Source organism: Oncorhynchus kisutch, linkage group LG4, assembly GCF_002021735.2.
Source record: "Oncorhynchus kisutch isolate 150728-3 linkage group LG4, Okis_V2, whole genome shotgun sequence".
Classification (NCBI taxonomy): Eukaryota; Metazoa; Chordata; class Actinopteri; order Salmoniformes; family Salmonidae; genus Oncorhynchus; species Oncorhynchus kisutch.
Genome location: NC_034177.2, coordinates 23278597 through 23302568, shown reverse-complemented (window position 1 = coordinate 23302568; position 23972 = coordinate 23278597). Strand labels below are relative to the sequence as shown.

At 41.9% G+C, this 23972-nt stretch overlaps 1 protein-coding gene across 1 annotated transcript in view; it reads left to right on the top strand.

Annotated features, from left to right (window-relative positions):
- Window positions 1–437: 437 nt before the first annotated feature.
- The window catches only part of LOC109889248 (zinc finger CCHC domain-containing protein 14), a 39907-nt gene continuing 16372 nt past the window's right edge, over window positions 438–23972 (top strand). Inside the window, exons 1-2 of the mRNA XM_020480550.2 lie at window positions 438–1837; window positions 9927–10053. Coding sequence (XP_020336139.2) covers window positions 1196–1837; window positions 9927–10053 — 769 coding nt within the window. The 5' untranslated portion in view covers window positions 438–1195. The remainder of the gene's footprint in view (window positions 1838–9926; window positions 10054–23972) is intronic.

Here is a 23972-nt window from a genome sequence, read left to right as displayed (position 1 = left end):
TGACCTCGTTTTCCCCTAAATTCACACTTGTCTTTAAAGCACCAAAGTTACCACACAGCTGTTTTTCGCGATTTCAGGGATATGACAGGATGTAAGGGGGGGGGGGGGGGGGGGGGGGGGGTATTACTTGAATTGCATTTCAAAACAGCTACGGGGTCTTTATAAAAAGGATAGGTCTAAACATTTGTTTTGTTCAAAAACACTGGGAACTCAGAACTCGAAAATCTCCGACTTCAGTGCGTTCAAGAGAACTGGGAAATCTCCAACTGGGAAAAAAGTTTTGAACGGTCATCCAACTCGGAATTCGCTGTCGGAAACTCTGGCATATTTCTAGAGCTCCGGCTTTCCGACCTGAAGATATCTGACGTCATGATTTGACCTCGTTTTTTCCGAGTTCCCAGTTGTTTTGAAAGCACCAATTGTTGTTATTCGTCTGGAACAAATCTGAACGCGTCCCTGGTTAAATTTACGACCAATAGGATTTAACTGAATCGTTTGCGTTTAAACTTTAACCCCTAGGTTACTGGGTATAGTTTATAGGCTACATGCAGTTTATGGTCTTCTTTATTGGCAGACACTCCGAATTTCAACGAATACCGTGCGGATTCCCATCGAAAATGATTTTCTTACAGGGAATAAACGGAAAGTAGTGCCTTTGACACTGGAAGTAAATTATCTATGTGTGTAATACTCATATGGTGTTTTTGTTATTTAAATCTACTTCATGTAGTACTTGTTCCATAATCGACTGACGTGGGGACCTCGGAGGGCTGGTCGAGAAAGCCTGGATGACTGGATACTACGCTGAGCCTCGCAGTACAGTAACCCTACTCATGCTTTTGTTTATAGACTTTCAAGTGATTATCGCTTTGGTTACATATTTCAACAATGTCGCAACTGGCCTGTAAACAAAGAAAGACGACGTGCTGTAATTTATTTTCCCGAAAACTCATGGTCGTGGATAGTCTACATTGAATACGATTATTGTCAACCAAATAACCAGCGTCATTGACCCAGGTGGACGTTTACTAACTGTTCAGGCAGGTTCCTGCACGCTCTCTGTTTAAAGGTTAGGCTACTTGTACCGTAAATGGAGGTTTGTCTTGACTAAGTTTGGTATTGCCATTTTATTATTGTTAGGCCTAATCGCAATCAACAAAATAATCCATGTTTAAACGTGTGAGTCGATTTTAAAATGGTTGAAAATCGATGCTCCGTTCAAAGGGAAGGGGTCTACCGCTGGTTTTCCATATTGAACTCGGCCCAGAGAGCTGAGTTCATTTGTGGGCTTTTGGACCTCTGTGTTCCCATCGAACTACGCTTCCTCGGGTCGTGCTTGGAAGATTTAGCCCGCAAGGACTATCACTCCCTCAGGGATGCCGAGATCAAAGCCAACAACCCCGCTGACCTCTCGAACCTTACCAACATCACGGACGAGGTCGTGAGGAGCAAGCTGCTTATCTCCCTTGCACTTCTCAGCTCCGACAATCGAGAGGCTGCTGGTGTTCTCTTCCGAACGCTCACGCACATCGACAGCATCATAAACAACTACGGCCTGCAGCTCAACGATGGACAAACGGATGAGCAGTTCCTTCTCCTCTTCACCATGGCATCCAATCACCCGGCTTTCAGCTTTCATCAGAAGCAGGTGCTAAGACAGGAGCTTACCCAGATCCAGGAGATCCTGCAGGTCACCTGTGGAGAGCAGCAGCCCGGGACTGGTGGCTGCGACGGGACTGGAGCGCTGGCCACCCTGTCTCCCGCCACTAACATCCCAACCTACATCACTGCGCCCACCCTCGACTCCTGTCAGGTCGGGTGTCCATGTTCTCATAAGGTAGGTACTATATTGTCCTCCCTGTTGTCACTTGATGGCCAGATATATGAATGGTATTGTGCCACTTACAAGTTTGAGCAACCATCCAAAACACAAAGTTCTAGGATAGCCTACACTTGTAGAAAATAGGTGCTATCTAGAACTTAAAAGGGTTCCCATATGAGAACCCTTTGAAGAACCCTTGTTGGTTCCAGGTAGAACCCCTTTGGTACCAAGTAGAACCGTTTTGGGTTCCATGTAGACCCCAACATGGATCCCAAAATGGTTTTACCTGGAACCAAAAATATTTTTTACTTGGAACCAAAAGGCATTCCCCCATGGGGACAGCCGAAGAACCCTTTTGGAACCCTTTTTTCTAAGAGTGTACCTAACAAGCCAAAAGGTTAGTGAGTGTCAGTGCTAGGAGGCTAACCAGAATCATTCAACAGCTCCCTACACTGTTCTGGTTCTGGGAGTGATGCATCTTGTGGGACAGGCAGCTATTGTACCCTCTTTTGGATGACATGATCATACGAGGGGATTTTCTTTTGTACATACACTGTTGGCCTACATTATTTATAACTGATTGAGAATAGATTGTTGTTACACTGTAATTACGCTAATACGCCTACACCTTTTACTTGTGTGGGTTTTTCCAAAAGAAGGAAGAGAATGATAACATTCTAGCCCTTCCCCCATTTCTAGGTCATGTTGAGACATACTAGGGCAATTCTACGATAACAGAAATGATGCCGAGACTCAGATAGTTGACTTTAAAATGTATGTCAAACAAAAACCACTGATTGCAAAGTTAAACAAACCATATAACTTAATGCACAAGGACGACTTAATCATTTCCACAGTAAATTTGACAAAAACACATTTACTATTTTTTTGGTCATTTAGCAGACACTCTTTTCCAGAGAAACTTCCATGAGCAATTTGTTCACCTAGTCAGCTCGGTGAATCGAACCAGCAACCTTTCAGTTACTGGTCCAACACTCTTAACCACAAGGCTACCTGCAGAACAGTGCAGATGCAAAGTTTGGTAACACAATGACTGCACAAACAGCACAAAACGACATTCTGTTATCAAAATTTGCATCTGCAAAAACAGTGTTTTTGTTAAGTCTTCATGGACATTTTTTGAAGTGGTCCTGGTGCATAATAGTTGTATGGTTTGTTTAACTTTGCAATTATTGTTTTTTGGTTTGACATACATTTCGACGTGAACTATCTGAGTCTGAGCGTCATTCTGTTATCATGGAATTTCCCACTACTAACAAATGTGACCTAAAAGGAATGAATTGAACTAAACAAACATGCTTTTTTCTGGTCCCCCCAGTGGCATATCTGTCTGTTGTCCTCAACCATTGGTGTCCTGAACATTCACTCATACACTCTGTCTGTAGATTCAGCATGACTTTTTACCTCTTTGGACAACCAGATGTTAACACAGTAATGTGGGATTATGAAACCTTGTTAACAAAATATACAGCTTTCTTTGCTTTTAGGATTGTGACATTTATTGCAAAGTTATAAATGATATTATGCCATTTTAAGGGTATTTTGTCATGCATCAGGAATATTATTGTTGATAAAATAAACACCTCAAGAAACATCTGGAAATGTCATTACCCTTCTATTTACAATATTACAGTGTGTGTTTTGTGTGTGTGTATATGTATGTGTGTTTTGTGTGTGTGTATATGTATGTGTGTTTGTTTGAGAGAGAAAGAATGAAGAACACATAAAAGGCTAAATGTAATGCTTCAAAAGAAAAGTTAACCTTACTACTTCAATTGGATTTGAATACATTGGCACACAGACACAGGTTAACTTTTTTCTATTCTTAAACAAAGGCAGGATCATTACAAGTGCCTGTTTGTCAATGTGTTGAATCAGAGACACCCAGCAAACACACAGGGCTGTTCAAACATGTGTTTGAGGGGAAAGTACCCTGGCAGCTCAAAGGAAAGCGCTTGGTTGTATTTAGTGTTTTGTTGGTCTTGGCCTCCATTAAGTGCAGGTCAGCACATTTCTCAATGCTGAAATCAATCCTGTGTGAGAGAGACTCAACCCTCCAGTGAATCACCAGGAAGCTCTAGTCTAACTGCTGCTCTCTCTGACTGTTTGGAGAAGCCTTTACGTTAACCCTAACCCGATCAGACATGAAACATAGCTAAACCACACACACTCCTTAGTGGTGTTTCATCTGCCATGACCTGTGCTACTGCCATGTCCATTTCAGTTCTAAATCTAGCCCAGGCAGCTAGCATCTCTCCTAGCAGCAGGACCTTCCCTTTCCCCTGAGAAAAAGAGCAGATTTGGCAGGAATGGATGCGGATGTGGCAGTAGCACACTGTAAAGAACGCTTAATTGGTTTCAGAGCTCGTCTGTGTGTTGCTGTTGCTGCTTGGTTGAGCGCGTGTGCTGTTTTACCTCTGCTCTTATACACATCAGCCTCACCACTTACAGGGCTTCAAAGAGGAAAGGTGCAAAACACATACAAAATATTTGGTTGGAATGAAGATATTTGAACTCTGCACAATCTTAGCTAAGACATTTTGCCGGTACATGTAAATAATTACAGAAGCAATAAGATTACTGGGCATATGAATGTAAACACAAGCAGGACGACAGTCTCTTTCAACAGATATTTTAAAACGGCTCTCCTTTCTAGGAAACTAGTTAGTTATAGGTAAAGCCCTGTGTTTTGGTTTATCATGTCACATGACGTAGATTTGATCATTTGACAGAAATGAGAATTGAACCAAAAATGAAAGCAATTATCTGAGGATGGTGCTGGACCATCTGAAAGAAAAAGCAAATAAGACAGTATGTTGAAAAGTCTTGAATAAAAATCCAGGCCATGTGACATGATTAACCAAAATACAGGACCCTAGTTCAGAGTGCAGTGGCTATTACTCTCCCCTAGCTGTCTTGACAGCCTTTCATGATACCTAATCACAGAGCAAGCAGCACAGACACCTGCTCAGTGTGTCACAACAATACACCGTCTATGGCCATAACGTATAAATCAATATAGACTATATGATACTGCAAAAGAGCTATAATATTCTGCGAATCAGCTGCCGTATTTGTGGTAACCTTTTACTAATGACAGCTTTTCTTCACTTAAAGATGCACTCTCAAACTTTTGTACAATTTCAAAAAGGCCTCGGTTTTTTTGTACTAAGTCATTCACTTGTGTACTACACAGGGCTCAAAAGTGTGTCCAAAATGTTGCTGTGCGAACAGGACTTTTATTTTGGGAGCAAAAAAAAAAATCCTATAAAAAAGCAATGCCTAAAAATATTTCATTGCAACACTCTTCTCTTCACTGCTCAAATAAGACCGACTGAAACATTGTTTACAAATCATAACCAATCATAATGCTACAAATGTTTAAATGCAGCTAATTAAACCAATCAAACACCAGTCACAACCCTTTTCGCAGAATTCTTCCCCCAGAACTGTGCCACCCTTTTCTGTCAGCTAATTAATGGCATTAGCTAGCAAGCTAGCTAGCAAGAACAACACGTGGAATTTTACCTTTATTTAACTAGGCGAGTCAGTTAAGAACAATTGAAGCTTTCTTTAACAAATTATGAAATGATCAACCACAACCAGAAGAAGATGATTATGAGGACAATGTAGCAGATGCTGCTACTGGACCACCTCTTCAGAAAAATACAAATATCTACATGTTTCTAGAGGGGTTGCTGCACAATGTTCTGTGAGCACAATGTTCTGTGAGTACTGTCGAATGTGTGGAGTAATAGCAGCAGGGAGGACTTAATTGCCACAACCTAAAACACACGTTTTTGCTAAAATATAACTTTAAGCCAAAAGCACATCAAGTGCCGGGACAAGTACATCGGGGCAGGGGCTGGAGCAACATACCTATGTCTACCAGACGTATTTGACAGCCATGCTGGTCAACAGGCAGAGCTAACTGACCTAGAGATGAAATGTATCACCGTTTACCGCATTGCCAAAGAGGAGATGGCCTTCACCAAATTCAGACTGATGTTACTCACCCAGAAAAATAGTGGATTTCAAATCAACCCGACATATGGAACAAGGTTTATTTGGCACCATCCTTGGGACGTCCCTAAACTCGAACCCTAAAATAAAGTTGTTTTATAAGGTAGATTCTAGATCAAAGAAATTGATTTGTTCATGTGACTGGAGACTGAACATTTACTTCAGTATCCACATATCAGTTCATAGTCAGCATGTTACATTACTATTATTAGCTACATAGTTTGTATAATTTTTTATTTTTCTATCTGTTAGCTGAATGCAGTATATCATAACAGTTTGTGGTTGGATTTTTAAATACAATAAAGGTTATGTTTTAATCACCTGTATAAATATGTTTGTTGTTTCACTTTTGCATACAATCAATGTTCTGTTTTGTATATTACATTTGTTTGTCCAAAACTAATCACCTATGTAAATATGTTTGCAGTTGCACTTTTGAATACAATAATTAAAATGTGTTTTTATTCAAATGTCTTGCCCACTCTCTAGTGATGCGTTCTACATCATCAAAGTAACAACGGATGACAATTAAGAACGATAGGACAGTCATTTGCAGTAAAAAATAAAGTAAAACATTTTCTGGTGCTCCTACCTACCAATGAATTTATTTAGAGCGCTGGTACTACGTCATCTATTTCATGTGATATGTTTCGAATTTTGCAAGTTGTATGATATGTTACGAATCCAAGTTGTGCAATACAAGGTACAAATCTGTCGTCTGTCGTTCTGCCCCTGAACAAGGCAGTTAACCCACTGTTCCTAGGCCGTCATTGAAAATAAGAATTTGTTCTTAACTGACTTGCCTAGTTAAATAAAGGTAAAAAATGAGGTAGTCACCTGGAATGCATTTCAATGAACAGGTGTTCCTTGTTAAAAATGTATTTGTGGAATGTCTTTTTTCTCAATGCGTTTGAGCCAATCAATTGTGTTGTGACAAGGTAGGGGTACAGAATTTTTACTAGGATTAAATGTCAGGAATTGTGGAAAACTGAGTTTAAATGTATTTGGCTAAGGTGTATGTAAACCTCCGACTTCAATTGTAGATTTTCAAGCAGATTTAAGTCAAATCTGAACCCTGTTTGGTAAAAGACCAAGTCCGTATTATGGCAAGAACAACTCAAATAAGCAAAGAGAAACAACAGTCCATCATTATTTCAAGACATGAAGGTCAGTCGATACAGACATTTTCTGTCAAGTTGTGATGATGTGTGGGTGCTTTGCTGGTCACATTGTCTGTGATTTATATAGAATTCAAGGCACACTTAACCAACATGGCTACCACAGCATTCAGCAGTGATACGCCATCCCATCTGGTTTGCGCTTAGTGGGACAATCATTTGTTTTTCAATAGGACAATGACCCAAAACACACCTCCAGGCTGTGTAGGGACTATTTGACCATAGAAGAAGAGTGATGGAGTGCTGCATCAGATGACCTGTCCTCCACAATCATCCAACTCCTTCAAGACTGTCGGAAAGTTATTCCTCATGTATAAAGTTATTCCTTATTCCTCAGCTGGTTGAGAGAATTCCAAGTGTGTGCAAAGCTGACATCAAGACAAAGGGTGGCTAGTTTGAAGAATCTAAAATCTAAATTATATTTAGATTTGTTTAACACTTTTTTGGTTACTACATGATTCCATATGTGTTATTTCATAGTTTTGATGTCTTCACTATTATTCTACAATGTAGAAAATAGTAAAAGTAAAGAAAAACCCTTGAATGAGTAGGTGTGTCCCAACGTTTTACTGGTACTGTAAGTTTTCACACCCTTGAGTCAATACTTTGTAGAAGCACCTTTGGTGGTGATTACAGCTTTGAGTCGGGTGTGTCTGTATAAGTTTTACACATCTGGATTTGGGGATTTTCTTCAATTATTCCTTGCAGATTTCCTCAAGCTCTGTTAAGTTAGATGGGGAGTGGCGGTGAACAGCAATCTTCAAGTCTTTCCACTGATTTTCAACAGGATTCAAGTATGGGCTTTGGCTGGGCCACTCAAGGACTTTCACATTCTTGTTCTGAAGCCATTCCAGTCATTGTCCTGTTGGAACGTAAATCTTCACCCTCCCAGTTTAAGGTCGTTTGCACTCTGAAGCATGTTCTCATCAAGGATGTACCTGTAAAGTGCATTCGGAAGGTATTCGCTTGTTCCACATTTTGTTATGTATATAAAAATAATCTGCATCTATCTACAAACAATACCCCATAATTACAAAGCAAAAAAAGTTTTTTATAAATTTTAGCAAATTTATAAAAAATAAAAAACAGAAATACCTTATTTACATAAGTATTCAGACCCTTTGCTATGAGACATGAAATTGAGCGCAGGTGCATCCTGTTTCGATTGATCATCCTTGAACTCTTTGGTCTGAATGCCAAGCGTCACGTCTGGAAGAAACCTGGCACCATCCTTACATCCTTATATTGAAGCATGGTGATGGCAGCATCATACTGTGGAGATGTTTTTCAGCGGCAGGGACTGGGAGACTAGTCAGGATCGAGGGAAGATGAATGGGGCAAAGTACAGAGAGATCCTTGATGAAAACCTGCTCCAGAGCACTCAGGACCTCAGACTAGGGCAAAGGTTTACCTTCCAACAGGACATCGACACTAAGCACACAGTCAAGACAATGCAGGAGTGGCTTTGGGACAAGTCTCTGAATTTCCTTGAGTGGCCCAGCCAGCGCCCGGACTTGAACCCGATCAAACATCTCCGGAGAGACCTGAAAATAACTGTGCAGGGACTCTCCCCATCCAACCTGACAGAGCTTGAGAGGATCTGCAGGGAATAATGGGAGAAACTCCCTAAATACAGGTGTGCCAAGCATGTAGCGTCATACCCAAGAAGACTCGAGGCTGTAATCGCTGCCAAAGGTGCTTTAAGAAAGTACAGAGTAAAGGGTCTAAATCTTTATGTAAATGGGATTTTTTATACATTTGCAAACATTTCTGAAAACCTGTTTTTGCTTTGTCATTATGGGGTATTGTGAGTACATTGATGAGGGGAAAAAACGATTTAATACATTTTTGAAGAAGGCTGTAACGTAACAAAATGTGGAAAAAGTAAAGGGGTCTGAATACTTTCTGAATGCACTGTATTATGTGATTTGTTAAGCACATTTTTACTCCTGAACTTATTTAGGCTTGCCATAGTAAAGGGGTTGAATACTTACTGACTCAAGACATTCTCTTTTAATATTTTTCTTTCTTTCTAAAATGTTCTACAAACAGAATTCCACTTTGATATTATGGGGTATTGTGTGTAGATCAGTGACACACAATCTCAATTTAATACATTTTAAATTCAGACTGTAACACAACAAAAGGATGTGGAAAAAGGAAAGGGGTGTGGATACTTTCTGAAGGCACTGTATTCCTCATAACAATTCTATCTCTGAGATCTACAGACTGTTCCTTGGAATTACAGATAATTGTATTTCTGGGGTGCAGAGATAAAGTAGTCGTTTAATAATTATGTTAAACACTATTATTGCACACCGAGTGAGTCCCTGCAACTTATCATGTGACTTGTTTAGCACATTTTTTACTTGCCATAACAAATGTTGAATACTTATTGACTCAAGACATTTCAGCCTTTCTTTTTTAAATTAATTTGAAAACATAAAAAACAAACATAATTCCACTTTGACAGTACGGGGTATTGTGGGTAAGCCAGCGACAAAAAAAATACAAAATTTAATTCAGGCTGTAACACAACAAATGTGGAAAAAGTCACAAGGTATAAATACTTTCAGAAGGCCCTGTATGTGATGACAATGATTTTCTATGTTCTGTTTTGAAAAATATAGTGTCCTAAGAAAATTACCCCATAGGATGTCATCAGAGGTCATTTTCAAATAAAGTCAGTGATTTCCATAAGTCTGTGAGTGTGATCCTGTCTCTTACCTCTGTAAGGCATAATACACGAGGGAGACGATTATATGACAGTGAGTGAGTAGGGCAGTCTGAATGACAGTCAAGGTGCTGAAGTTTTAGTAATCCCTAACCCTCTGACCATGATATTAACCTACTTGACATGACCTTTGACCTATGTTTCACAGACACTGCACCGAGACGTCGGGGCAGGGCGAGGGAACGAGGGAATTGTCCCAGAATCCATGCCTCACATGCCATCTCTCTCATGCAAGGAGCTGCCAGTCAAGGTGCACGTTGGGAAACTCAGCAAAGGTGAGAAACATAACTTTTCTCTGTCACGCTTATCCACAGAACTCTCTCACACTAATTTACTCTATATACGAATGAGACAAGGACAGGACATTACAGAGACAGTAAGGGTCAAGGTTCACTCCAACAACGTCACACATGGGAATCTGTAGTACTATGCGATTCTTGAGATCACAGGTGTTGTTGCTCATACAGTACATGTCTTTGGAGGAAGCAGTTCTGTTACAGATGTAGGATCTTCATTTGATCACTCATTTTGTTGCTTAGAATTTTCCTGCACAGCTGGAAATGCAAACTTGTAGTGTATTCAAGGTTTAAAAAGTATTCTAAAGTTTGTAGTTTCCACTTTAAAATGCCAGACTTGCTTTGCCCTAATGAAAAATGTATCAACACCTGCAAAAAATATCCATGAACTATAATCCACATAATAATTTCCATTTCCTTTTGCTGCAGGATTATTTTCCTTTTGAAGCAAACTGGCTGAAATTAAGATTTTACATCGGTAGTTGTCAGACAGATCATGCTTTGTAGTTGTGTCAGCCACTCACACATGCACGCAGAACAAGAAACCACATGCTGAAATACCGATATCGACCAATCAGGCTCCTTGAGGAATGTGGAGGCATGATTGCCCTATGGCCCTTCCCCAATCAGAAGGAGAGAGAGAAGGTTGCTCATTAATCTAGTTCTCAACCTGAGGGAGTGCTGGCCGTGTGCCATGAAGGGCATCAGTGTTATGTTTTACACACTGCTACGCTGTCTGGAGGGAGCAGCTGCTGCAGGAATCTCCCATTATCCTCTGTTTCACACTTCTCATTCTCCCATTCACTCCTTCACACTGTACATACTACTGAACAGTTCCACTGCTATGTGGAATGATGTTTAAAACTTGTACTCTACTAGAGTGTCACTTAGGTAATGAGGTATTTGTTTTGAGGGGGTGTAGCAGATTGTTCTTCTTCTCCTTAGTACAATATTTGTAAATATTTGCTGCCATTGGCCTGAATAGACAACTTGTACGCATGCACAGCCAGAAAGAAACAAACTCACAAAAGGCCATGCTTGTTTGGATTTGAATGATACTGTTGCTTGGGATTGTTTTCAGGCCACATACACTACAGCTATAAATATTGTATGTTTCTTAGTTGTCTGCATGTTTTTTTATTTTTCTCTATTTTTTCTTGTTGACTAGACCAAAACCCAGATGTTCACTCCAAGTGTGGTCACGTGTTATGTAATTCACAAGCCAAATTTTCTCCTCCAGTTTTGGAAAGCTTTACCTGGAGGTAGGAGTGGCTTGGTGGACAATGATGACCTCAGCAATGTCATTTTTCTCTGAAATCCTGACAATAGTAGGAAGTAGATGTTACTACAGTAGAAGAGATTTAAATCTGTTTTAGATTCTCCTTATTTGATACACTGTGTCTTATCTTGAGGTCCTTCTTTCTATACTATAGGCACCACTTGACTGGTCAATGAATTGTACAGTAACATTTGTAGTGACGTGTTGTTTTAATGTCATATAAGAAAACAATGTTGAACATCCTTTTACTGTCTGTCTATATGTTCTTCCAAGCTCTCTCGCTCTCTAAGACAAATGGTCATAAAAGTGACCCTTCACACCTAGGTATGATACATTGTTACGTCATAGGACTGCAAAAGGACTGCTGTCTCCCACCTCACTCTTTTATCCTGCTGGACTCAAGTTGGACCTCTCTCGAGGAGGGAGATGAACCTCCATCTTCAGTAGGCTGACCACAGGGCCTGGACCTTAGCCTCTAATGACAAGAACTGGTGAATTTAGCTTAGTGAAAGTAGATTTTAGGGAATAGTACCTTTAATCCAGTACAGACATTGGTGCGGAAGAGCCCATGCACTAAACAGTCTCAGAAGGAGACAGTCTTTAAAGAGCCAGTGTAGCCTGAACAGTACATTTAAGCTAACCTTCTTCAAGGAAAGAGGGAGAAAATGATTTAGAGCACAGCCTCTGCAACTCAAAGGAAGAGCTAGCAGACAGGGCCAACAGGGACACAACCCAGAGGAGCAGCCCACGAGGGACCTTCCAAACTCAGAGGAAAGGAGCGAGAAACCACCACCAAGGAACCCCTCAACTCAGGACTAAGAACACACCTCCATCTTTCCTTTGTTCACTTCCATGCGGCCTAACCAGAGCCAAGGACAACAGACTTTGTTCACAGACTGAGTATCACATCTTTAATATTCAGATATTTTAAGGTCTCTTTCTTGTCTTTCGTTCTATTTCCTACCTTTTCATGATGCCTCTCATTATGTTTGTAAATATTTTGATTAGCGTTATTGGCTGTTGATTGTACAGTCGTGGCCAAAAGTTTTGAGAATGACACAAATATTAATTTCCACAAAGTTTGCTGCTTCAGTGTCTAGATATTTTTGTCAGATGTTACTATGGAATACTGAAGTATAATTACAAGCATTTCATAAGTATCAAAGGCTTTTATTGACAATTACATGAAGTTCAAATCAAAGTTTATTTGTCACGTGCACCGAATACAACAGGTGTAGTAGACCTTACAGTGAAATGCTTACTTACAGGCTCTAACCAATGGTGCAAAAAAAGGTGTGTGTGTGTAGGTAAGTAAAGAAATAAAGCAAAAGTAAAAAGACATTTGAAAAAAGCTTAGCAAGGCTATATACAGACACCTGTTAGTCAGGCTTATTGAGGTAGTATGTACATGTAGGTATCGTTAAAGTGACTATGTATATATGATGAACAGAGAGTAGCGTGGTTGGCGGGTGGTGGGACTGTAACGATCTCCTTCATCTGAGGAACAGGAAAGATCGGACCAAAACGCAAGTGTCCATGTTAATTTAATACCACAGAACACGAAATACAAAATAACCAAGGGGAACAACGAAAATCGAAACAATCCTGAAAGTTGACACAACACAAAACAGGAAACAACTACCCACAAACACCAGGTGGGAACAGGCTACCTAAGTATGGTTCTCAATCAGAGACAACGATTGACAGCTGCCTCTGATTGGGAACCATACCAGGCCAAATACATAGAACTATAACACACAGAACAAACATAAAATGCCCACCGCAACTCACGCCCTGACCAAATTAAAATAGAGACAAGAAAAAGGAACTAAGGTCAGGACGTGACAGGGACACAATGCAGATAGCCCGGTAAGCCAATGTGCGGGAGCACTGGTTGGTCGGGCATTTAGATAGTATGTACATGAATGTATAGTTAATGTGACTATGCATATAAGATAAACAGAGAGTAGCAGCAGCGTAAAAGAGGGGTGGGGGGTGGCACACAATGCAAATAGTCCGGGTAACCATTGGGTTACCTGTTCAGGAGTCTTATGGCTTGGGAGTAAAAACTGTTGAGAAGCCTTTTTGTCCTAGACTTGGCACTCCGGTACCGCTTGCCATGCGGTAGTAGAGAGAACAGTCTATGACTGGGGTGGCTGGGGTCTTTGACAATTTTTAGGGCCTTCCTCTGACACCGCTTGGTGTAGAGGTCCTGGATGGCAGGCAGCTTTGCCCCAGTGATGTACTGGGCCGTATGCACTACCCTCTGAAGTGCCTTGCGGTCGGACGCCGAACGATTTCCGTCCAGGCAGTGATGCAACCGGTCAGGATGCTCTCGATGTTGCAGCTGTAGAACCTTTTGAGGATCTCAGGACCCATGCCAAATCTTTTTAGTTTCCTGAGGGGGAATAGGCTTTGTCGTGCCCTCTTCACGACTGTCTTGGTGTGTGTGGACCAATCTAGTGTGTTGTTGATGTGGACACCAAGGATTTTGAAGCTCTCAACCTGCTCCACTACAGCCCCGTCGATGAGAATGGGGACGTGGACTCCTGGGTGGCGCAGTGGGTAAGGGCGCTGTACTGCAGCGCCAGCTGTGGCATCAGAGACCCTGGGTTCGCACCCAGGATCTGTTGTAACCGGCCGTGTCCGGGAGGTCCGTGGGGCGACGCACAATTGACCTAGTGTCGTCCGGGTTAGGGAGGGTTCGGCCGGTAGGGATATTCTTGTCTCATCGCGCACCAGTGACTCCTGTGGTGGGCTGGGCGCAGTGCATGCTTACCAAGGTTGCCAGGTGCATGGTGTTTCCTCTGACACATTGGTGCGGCTGGCTTCCGGGTTGGATGCGCGCTGTGTTAAGAAGCATTGCGGCTTGGTTGGGTTGTGTATCGGAGGATGCATGACTTTCAACCTTTGTCTCTCCTGAGCCCGTACGGGAATTATAGCTACTAACAATTGGATATCACGAAATTGGGGAGAAAACGGGGTAAAAAAAAAAGAGCGACTGGGGACGTGCTCGGTGCTCATTTCCCTGAAGTCCACAATAATTTCCTTAGACTTGGTTACGTTGAGGGATAGGTTGTTATTCTGGCACCACCCGGCCAGGTCTCTGACCTCCTCCCTATAGGCTGTCTCGTCGTTGTCGGTGATCAAGCAGCAAACTTAATGATGGTGTTGGAGTCATGCCTGGCCATGCTGCCGTGGGTGAACAGGGATTACAGGAGAGGACTGAGCAAGCACCCCTGGGGAGCTCCAGTGTTGAGGATCAGCGTGGCAGATGTGTTGCTACCTACCCTCACCACCTGGGGGCGGCCTGTCAGGAAGTCCAGGATCCAGTTGCAGAGGGAGGTGTTTAGTCCCAGGATCCTTAGCTTGGTGATGAGCTTTGTGGGTACTATGGTGTTGAACGCTGAGCTGTAGTCAATGAACAGCATTCTCACATAGGTGTTCCTTTTGTCCAGGTGGGAAAGGGCAGTGTGGAGTGCAATAGAGATTGCATCATCTGTGGATCTGTTGGGGCGATATGCAAATTGGAGTGGGTCTAGGGTTTCTGGGATAATGGTGTTGATGTGAGCCATTACCAGCTTTTCAAAGCACTTCATGGCTACGAACGTGAGTGCTATGGGTCTGTAGTCATTTAGGCAGGTTGCCTTTGTATTCTTGGGCACAGGGACTACGGTGGTCTGCTTGAAGCATGTTGGTATTACAGACACAATCAGGGACATGTTGAAAATGTCAGTGAAGACACCTGCCAGTCGTTCAGCACATGCCCAGAGTCCTGGTAATCCGTCTGGCCCCGCAGCCTTGTGTATGTTGACCTGTTTAAAGGTCTTACTCACGTCGGCTACGGAGAGCGTGATCACACAGTCGTCCGGAACAGCTGATGCTCTCATGCATGCCTCAGTGTTGCTTGCCTCGAATCGAGCATAGAAGTGATTTAGCTCGTCTGGTAGGCTCGTGTCACTGGGCAGCTCGTGGCTGTGCTTCCCTTTGTAGTCTGTAATAGTTTGCAAGCCCTGCCACATCCAACGAGCGTCGGAGCCGGTGTAGTATTATTCAATCTTAGCCCTGTATTGACGCTTTGCCTGTTTGATGGTTCGTCGTAGGGCATAGCGGGTTTTCTTGTAAGCTTCCGGGTTGGAGTCCCGCACCTTGAAAGCGGCAGCTCTACCCTTTAGGTCAGTGCGAATGTTGCCTGTAATCCATGGCTTCTGGTTGGGGTATGTACGTACAGTCACTGTGGCTACGACGTCCTCAATGCACTTATTGATAATGCCAGTGACTGATGTGGTGTATTCCTCAATGTCATCGGAAGAGTCCCGGAACATGTTCCAGTCTGTGATAGCAAAGCAGTCCTGTGGTTTAGCATCTGCTTCATCTGACCATTTTTTTATAGACCGAGTCACTGGTGCTTCCTGCTTTAATTTTTGCTTGTAAGCAGGAATCAGGAGGATAGAGTTGTGGTCGGATTTACCAAATGGAGGGCGAGGGAGAGCTTTGTACGCGTCTCTGTGTGTGGAGTACAGGTGATCTAAATTTTTCTCCCCTCTGGTTGCACATTTAACATGTTGACAGAGATTTGGTAGAACTGATTTAAGTTTCCCTGCATTAAAGTCTCCGGCCACTAGGAGTGCCGCCTCTGGGTGAGTGGTTTCCTGTTTTCTTATTTCCTAATACAGCTGACTGAGTGCGGTCTTAGTTGATGCAAAGAGTCAATATTTGCAGTGTTGACCCTTCTTTTTCAAGACCTCTGCAATCCGCCCTGGCATGCTGTCAATTAACTTCTGGACCACATACTGACTGATGGCAGCCCATTCTTGCATAATCAATGCTTGGAGTTTGTCAGAATTTGTGGGTTTTTGTTTGTCCACCCGCCTCTTGAGGATTGACCACAAGTTCTCAATGGGATTAAGGTCTGGGGAGTTTCCTGGCCATGGACCCAAAATATCGATGTTTTGTTCCCCAAGCCACTTAGTTATCACTTTTGCCTTATGGCAAGGTGCTCCATCATGCTGGAAAAGGCATTGTTCCTCATCAAACTGTTCCTGGATGGTTGGGAGAAGTTGCTCTCGGAGGATGTGTTGGTACCTTTCTTTATTCATGGCTGTGTTCTTAGGCAAACTTGTGAGTGACCCCACTCCCTTGGCTGAGAAGCAACCCCACACATGAATGGTCTCAGGAGAATGGTCTCAGGAGAATTTTTCAAGAGCGCCCTGGCCAAGATAGGCAGCACCAAGTCATTACAAAGAAATTACAGACAGACAACATGAAAAACTAAGTAATTTAGTAATAACCATTGAATTCACAAGAGTATAAAACAGTAAATTAAAAACATTGACAGGTCAGGGAATCAGCCTCAAAATCCTTCATCAGTGATTTAAAAACACCAATCAGGACAAGTTCTTCCAGTTTAAAAGTATTTTGTAAGGTGTTCCAAGATGATGGTGCAGAGTACATAAAAGCCCTTTTACCAAATTCAGTTCGGACATTTGGAACAGTTAGCAGGATAAAGTCCAGCGAACGAAGAGAGTACCCACCACATTTCTGAACAATAAAAATGCACAAATAAAAAGATATTGAACCCAAAATGGCTTTGTAAATAAAAGTATACAAGTGACTGAGCCTACGAGTGACTAGAGAAGGCCAGCCAACCCTGGTATACAAAGTGCAGTGGTGCGTAAGGGTTTTGCAGTTTAAAATACATCTCAAAGTGCCACGGTAAAGAGTGTCAATTGATCTCAAACACTGAGCGGAAGCATTCATATATAAAATATCCCCATAGTCTAGTAAAGGCATAAATGTAGCTGATACTAGCCTCCTTCTGGCTTCAAAAGAAAAACAGGCCTTATTCCTAAAATAAAATCCCAATTTCAGCTTAAATTTTTTTGAAAGTTGTTGAATATGCAATTTAAAAGAGAGGCCGTCATCAATTAAAATTCCAAGATATTTATATGAGGTTACAACCTCAATCTCCTTGCTGTGACAGGTGAAAGGTTCAGAGGTCTATTTCTTGCATTAGAGAACACCATTAGTTTAGTTTTGTCAGTATTGAGAATAAGCTTCAATTGACACAAGGTATGTTGAACAGTATAAAAAGCAGTTTGCATGTTCTGGAAAGCTTTTTGTAAGAGACTAGGCACAACAGTAAATAACAGTATCATCAGCATAAAAATGAAGTTGTGCATTTTGGACATTTTTGTCTAAATCATTTATATAAATAGTGAATAAGAGAGGACCAAGTACAGAGCCTTGGGGCACACCATCCAAGACAGACAATTTAACAAACATAAGCCCATCAAATTGAGTGCACTGAGTTTTATCAGACAGATAGTTAGCAAACCATGCAACTGCATGCTCCGAAAGACCTACACTCGACAATCTCTGCCTTAGTATAGCATGATCAACTGTATCAAAAGCCTTAGAGAGATCAATAAAAAGTGAGACACAGTGCTGTTGTTTGTCAATGGCTTCAGTGATATCATTTAAAACCTTCATGGCTGCTGTAATTGTGCTATGCTTCTTCCTGAAACCCGATTGGTATATTGATAAAATAGACTTAGTAAATAAAAACTCTTTTAGCTGTTCACTTACAAGGGTTTCAAGTATTTTCACCAGGGGTGACAGCTTTGAGATTGGCCTATAATTATTTAAAAGAGTTGGATCTCCCCCTTTTGAAAGTGGTAGGACAAATGCTGATTTCCAGATCTTTGGAATTTCATTACATTCCAGGGTTAGATTGAACAGATATGTAAGTGGTTCAGCTATGAAATCAGCTGCCAGATTTAAAAAGCAGGGATCCAAAAGATCAGGACCTGCAGATCTAAGGATTTCAGGGCTTTATGTACCACCTGCACTGAAAATGGCAAAAAGCTAAAAGTTTGACCAGCTCTCAGTGGTTCATACACACAGGGTTGTACAGAGACAGAGGGCAGTGCTCATTGAAACAATTCAGCATTTCAGTTTTGTCATACATAGCAACAGAGTCCTTCAAAACACATGACGGTAATTCATTAACATTATTGTTACCAGACATAGACTTAATAGCCTTCCAAAACTTCAGGTTGTCAGTGGTAACAGACATAAAATATTCAGACTTGGCCTTCCTGAGAAGAAAAGAACACTTGTTTCGTAACTGCCTAAAAATAAGCCAATCAGCATCAGAACATGATTTCCTTGCTTTAGCCCAGGCTAGATTACAGTCGTGAATAATACAAGACAGCTCAGAAGAAAACCATTTATTATTCCGCCCTTTAACCTTGAACCTGCGGAATGGGGCATGTTTGTTTACTATTTGGGAAAAACCAACATGAAACATTTCCAGGCAGTTTCCACATCAGGGATAAGCTCAATCTTGCTCCAGTCAAAATAAAACAAATCATGAAAGAAAGCCTGCTCATTAAAACACTTCAAATATCTCTTATGAATAAAACGTGGGTTTGTCTTTGGAACCTTAGTATTTCTAACAGCAACAACAGCACAATGGTCACTTAAATCATTACAAAAAACGCCAACCGCAGAATATTTATGTGGAACATTTGTCAATATCAAATCAATCAGGGTAGATGTATCTGGCATTTAAGATTTGGGCGAGTGAGTAAGTTAATCAACTGGGTAAGATTCATAGAATTACAAAACATTTTTAAATCATCAGACACCGGCTTTAACCAACACCAGTTGAGATCACCTATCAAGATCATTTCACTGTAAAGAAGTTTAGACATAAGGTGCGTCAAAGAAGAAAATGCATCACCGAGAGCAGAGGGGGGGTCTATAACAGCCAATCACAGTTATAGAGAGCAGGGGGGGGGTCTATAACAGCCAATCACAGTTATAGAGAGGCCCTTTGAAACCTCAACATTCAAAGCAAGAAATTCCAACTGTTTACAAATAGTTTCAGACTTTGCCAAACTTACATGGAATTTAGATTTTTCATATATAGCCACACCCCCACTTTTCTTAACCCGATCAGTGCAATAAACATTGTAACCACTTATACAAATATCCTTATCAAAAACAGACTTGCTGAGCCTGGTTTCAGAAAACACATCAGCATCAGTTGATTTAGCCCAAATCCTAACCCCATCAATTTTTGACAACAGGCTGCGTACATTTAAATGAAAAATACCAAAACCAGATCTTGATTTAAAATCAGAGGGTGTTTGGAGACATTGCATATCAGGGCAGCAATATCCTTGCCTGGGAAGCCCTTTTCGTGCAAAGCAATGATGATGATGGCACGTGTTTCCTTGCAGGTAACCATGGTTGACAGAGGAAGAACAATGATTCCAAGCACCACCCTCCTGAAGCTTCCAGTCTGTTATTTGAACTCAATCAGCATGACAGAGTGATCTCCAGCCTTGTCCTCATTAACACTCGCACCTGTGGTAACGAGATAATCACTGACCTGATGTCAGCTGGTCCTTTTGTGGCAGGGCTGAAATGCAGTGGAAATGTTTTTTGGGGATTCAGTTAATTTGCATAGCGAAGAGGGACTTTGCAATAAATTGCAATTCATCTGATCACTCATCATAACATTCTGGACTATATGCAAATTGCCATCATACAAACTGAGGTAGGAGACTGTGAAAAGGAATATTTGTGTCATTCTCAAAACCTTTGGCCACGACTGTATAAAGAACTTGTATTTGTCTAGTTATTTTGGGAAAGAACTCCAATTGATTCTCAAAGAATTCATACCTTCATATTCATCAATTTATTAATGTATTACTATTATTCAAATTTGAGTCTTATAGAGTTATTGTAAATAACTCACAAGTCAGGCCTACTTGGTACTACTTACCAATTTTGTCCAAGAAAGGACTGGTACTCCATTAATAATTTAGATACTACCTTACATGTAATATTTTGAACTCAGGTTACACAAACTGTATAATGGTATAATGAGTCAGTGTGTAGGAATGTCTTCTATCTGAGGGGAGTTTAAGTATGGGTTGATAGTTAAGGGTGTTAGAGGATTAAGGAGTTGATTGTTAGAGGAACAGATTAAGATGAGGGCTGATATTGCTTTGAAAGGAGCAGGTCTCTCCGTTACTCAGAGAGTATTGGTAACCCAATGCTGGGCTAGCTACACTTCCTCATGGCTAGGGCTGCATGCCTGTCATCACACAGCACAAAGCAGGACGAACATACCTCCACACACTCACACACACAGCAGCGAGGGTGCACTTGTTATTCAAACATGTAGATAGTGAATTACTTACTTTGTAATGCCATCTTGGTTTTGGTGTCATTTTCATACTACACACACCACATGAAATGTGCTGATAATGTAAAAAATACAAACATTGTCACTGTTGATTAGTCACTTTGTGTGTCTCTGTGCGCCAGTGTATTGCACAGGGTATAGGTATAGTATGTAACCAGATCTGTTAGAATGGTAGTATGCCCTGGATTAATGAGTCTGGCACCAGGCATATGGAGACTCTTGCACCTACTACCTACTGAGAACAGGCAGGGTGCTGAGGGAGAGGCTGGGTGGCATGGCAGAGGGTACAGGTCACCTGATTGGCAGGGTAGGGGGCTGATGGAGGGGCACGGTGCTGAGGGAGTGGGGCCACCTGATGGGGCAGGGTGGCAGAGCAGGGGACTGAGGGAGAGGGACAACCTGACGGGGCAGGGTGGCAGAGCAGGGGACTGAGGGAGAGGGATGACCTGGTGCAGGGTGGCTTGGTATGCGACAGGGTGCTGAGGGAGATGGACTGCCTGGGTGGGTGAGAAGGACCGATACATGACTAGGTTACATGTGAGTACATGGCTTGGGTTACTACTGTGTAGTACAGGATGTGGTTGAGAGGAGATGTACTCTGTCCCTTAGGTTGAGGATGTGTGTGTTGGAGGAGGTTGGAGATCTGTGGGCTCAGCTTTGGCTGAGTGGTGGGTGGAGGGAGGAGTTAGTGTGTGGTAGATAAACTGAGTTTGCACATTAAGAGGTATGATTTTTGGGTTAAGATGGTGTATTTTGAAAGACTAGCGCTGTGAGAAAGGGCAGAAAAGTGCATAGATTTTTAAATCTTACAAGCTGTCCCCAGATCTGTTCCTGGACTGATGTCAGTTGGCCGTCCTTATTTTCCTCAGTGCTCGTAATATGTTTAATTTCACTTTAGTGGGTTTTTAGACTACAGACTTAGGAAATCCCTAGAAACATTGTATCACAGTTCAATTCAAATAGGAAATCTGGCCCATTATCAGTACTGGAAGAAGTTTTTGGATGAAGTTGGTCCTACGCATCAGTTTGGACCAGAGAGGATCTCTTGGCTGAAGTGGTTGTTGTTGGTTTAGGGGGGTTATTAGGTTATTTTAGCTATGAGATATGAATAGCAGTCAATGTCTTTTTCTTTCTCATCACTTCGCCTTCACTCTGTTTTCGGAGAGTGATGCTTTAACACAGATAATAATACACACTGCCCTCCTGTCTACACCAGACAGTCATGGGAAAAATGACGAGCATATTTTAGAAACCTCAAATAAGTCCATGTCACTAAGCGATTTAAACAGTGAAAGAAGAGCAATTCTTGCCAGTAGGTCACCTGTAGTGCAATGCTCTGAATCTGGAAAGATACTAAGATAGCAGCACTCAGTTTGTCTGTGAGAATATAGGCCTAACAGATAACAGGTGAATGTGCATGGTCAATGCAGGCTTTGGCTATGTATGATCAGACTATACCAACTCATCTCAATTAAGTCAACTAACCATTTGTTTTCAGGGAGTAGATTAATTTTCAGTTGCCTTACGATAACATGGGTGATATGCTAAACTAAACTAAGGATGGGATTGTGTCTGTGTAAACTCTGCTGTGAGTGAGAGTGATATTAGGTCAGTGCTATTGTCTCTGGCTACTGTCGGGTTCTGTATGGTCTGAATATGGGCAGGGTAAGGAGCCCACACAGGAGAGAGGGTTCAGCACAGACAGCATGACATACAGTACTGTAGTTCCTCCTCTGTCCACACTCCAGAAGCACACAGGTCAAGTTCACTTTCCCCACTTACTCACTCACTCACTTTTCTACACACTGTCCCTACTCTCTCTTTCACTTACTCACCTTTCTTTTCTACACACTGTCCCTACTCTCTTTCACTTACTCACCTTTCTTTTCTACACACTGTCCCTACTCTCTCTTTCACTTACTCACCTTTCTTTTCTACACACTGTCCCTACTCTCTCTTTCACTTACTCACCTTTCTTTTCTACACACTGTCCCTACTCTCTCTCTCTCACTTACTCACCTTTCTTTTCTACACACTGTCCCTACACTCTCTTTCACTCACTCACTTTTCTACACACTGTCCATACTCTCTCTTTCACTTACTCACCTTTCTTTTCTACACAATGTCCCTACTCTCTCTTTCACTTACTCACCTTTCTTTTCTACACACTGTCCCTACTCTCTCTTTCACTTACTCACCTTTCTTTTCTACACACTGTGCCTACTCTCTCTTTCACTTACTCACCTTTCTTTTCTACACACTGTCCCTACACTCTCTTTCACTCACTCACTTTTCTACACACTGTCCCTACTCTCTCTTTCACTCACCTTTCTTTTCTACACACTGTCCCTACTCTCTCTTTCACTTACTCACCTTTCTTTTCTACACACTGTCGCTACACTCTCTTTCACTCACCTTTCTTTTCTACACACTGTCCCTACTCTCTCTTTCACTCACCTTTCTTTTCTACACACTGTCCCTACTCTCTCTTTCACTTACTCACCTTTCTTTTCTACACACTGTCCCTACTCTCTCTTTCACTCGCTTACTTTTCTTTTCTGCACACTGTCCCTACTCTCTCTTTCACTCACTCACTTTTCTTTTCTACACACTGTCCCTACTCTCTCTTTCACTTACTCACCTTTCTTTTCTACACACTGTCCCTACTCTCTCTTTCACTCACTCACTTTTCTTTTCTGCACACTGTTCATACTCTCTTTCACTTACTCACTCACATGTACATGTGTACACACGTACACACACACACACAATGGGTTCGACCCTGCTGCTTCTGTATTGATCTTGATGGAAGTTCTCGAGAGTAATGAAGGTTTGAGTGGGTGGTTAGGTAGGAGCAGGCAGGCAAGCAGTCTTACAATGAGGAGGCCTATAGACTTTCTGCTCTGCTCCTCAAAACATTCCAGATAAGTTCACACTTGCCCGCCAGGGGAGAGGCCCTTTCCTGGCCTGACTGAGACCCAACCCTCTGGGGAAGTAGTGACGGGGGAGGTTTTTCACAATATTTAGTCATTTCTGATCCCCTCAGATAGGAGGCTTTCAGCACAGAGCTTCATTCAGCTAGCTAGCACCTCTCCCAATGCTAATACACAACAAAGGAAGTGCTGAGTCTGCAGGGTATATTTAACACACAGACCTGTGTGTGTGTGTGTAATCTACTGTGTGTGTGTTTATGAGTGTTGTGTATGTGATTTCAGAGGGTGTGTGTGTTCTCTGAATCTCTCTCCAAAATGTCACTGGCAGGATCCTTGAAATGTGCCATTAATCCAACCATAAATCTAGATGATCCTCCTGTCACTGTTTCTCTCCATTGCTCTCTCTTTCTATCTAGTTTCTCTATCTGTATGCTCCCTCTAGTCTTTTTTTGTTCTTTCTCTC